This window comes from Austrofundulus limnaeus, unplaced genomic scaffold, assembly GCF_001266775.1.
Source record: "Austrofundulus limnaeus strain Quisiro unplaced genomic scaffold, Austrofundulus_limnaeus-1.0 Scaffold55, whole genome shotgun sequence".
Lineage (NCBI taxonomy): Eukaryota > Metazoa > Chordata > Actinopteri > Cyprinodontiformes > Rivulidae > Austrofundulus > Austrofundulus limnaeus.
The window spans coordinates 1396806-1398010 of NW_013952457.1; the positions used below are offsets into that span (position 1 = coordinate 1396806).

General features: G+C 37.2%; 1 protein-coding gene across 1 annotated transcript in view; it reads left to right on the forward strand.

The window, feature by feature from the left end:
- Positions 1–888, forward strand: part of tsfm (Ts translation elongation factor, mitochondrial) — a 5564-nt gene extending 4676 nt beyond the window's left edge. The window contains exon 6 of the mRNA XM_014009123.1: positions 329–888. Within this exon, the coding sequence (XP_013864577.1) occupies positions 329–723 (395 nt within the window). The 3' untranslated portion in view covers positions 724–888. The remainder of the gene's footprint in view (positions 1–328) is intronic.
- The last annotated feature ends 317 nt before the right edge of the window (positions 889–1205 follow it).

The window sequence follows — 1205 nt, forward strand, 5'->3', positions numbered from 1 at the left end:
ATCATACATTGTATTTTTCTGGATTTTTGTTTTAGATTCCATCACTCACAGTTGAAGAGTACCTATGATAAAAATTACAGTCATCTACAAGCTCTGCAAGTGGGAAAACCTGAAAAATCAACAGTGTATCAAATACTTGTTCTCCCCACTGTATATATACTGTATGTCTGGTTTTGGACGTTACAAAAATTGTCTTTGTGTCTAAGAATGACAGGTTAAATTAGAATTAAATTAAATGATCAGATCTGATGTGACTATCTGACTATTTAAGGAAAAAAACTCTGGGTATTGTTGAAGATGATTAAACAGTTGTTTTCCTTCTTGTTAGGTCGACTTGGTGAAAACATTTGCGTGAAGCGGGCCGTAACTGTGGGTGTCCCAGCTGAGTGGCACATTGGCTCATACATACACGGCAGCGTCAGCAGCCAGACTGAGGTGGCCGTAGGGCGTTACGGTGCGCTGGTGATGTTTCGGGGCGGAAAGGAGGGAGAACAGGACGCTTTGGGTAGTAAATTAGGACAGCACATAGTGGGGGAGGCCCCTGTGTCTTTGGGTAATATGGATGACCTGTCTTGTGGTGACTCTGAGAATCGTCTGCTGCCTCAGACCTTTCTGTTTGACCCCAGCAGGACTGTGGCAGAGTTCCTCAGGGGTAAACAGGCTGAAATACTGGACTTTGTCCGATTTCAGTGTGGTGAGACGTCAACAGAAGAGACTGAATAAAGGAAGGGAACCTATTAGTAAAGGTAAATTACAGGTGATATCTTGTTGTGGAACATGTAGTCATACGTCTCCATCGTGAAYTTTACAGCAGAATAGTTTAACTTGSAGTCACTGAMGGTTGATGAAATTTACAAATAGAAAAATAAAACATTTCTTCTGGAAAAACCTGGCTTAGTGTCTTTATTTTTCTACCCTAAGTTGCAAAATGTGGTCTTTTAAACACTTAATTTAAATGTATTGAAGCTTTTGCTGTTATTTTTTTACATCTTTTCTAAAAGTGATCATACTTTAATGACAGAGTGTGGTAGAATTATAACAAATTGTTTTATTTTTAAAGTAACAGGTTTTTTTTACAATGTCCTTTAAAAAGCCTGATTTATTTTCAATATTTTGTTGTGAAGACAAGAATAAGGTTCATAWACCAAATACTAAGTTTGTAGTTACAAACTTTTAAACCTTTTAAATTTAAATTCTTCTTTAAA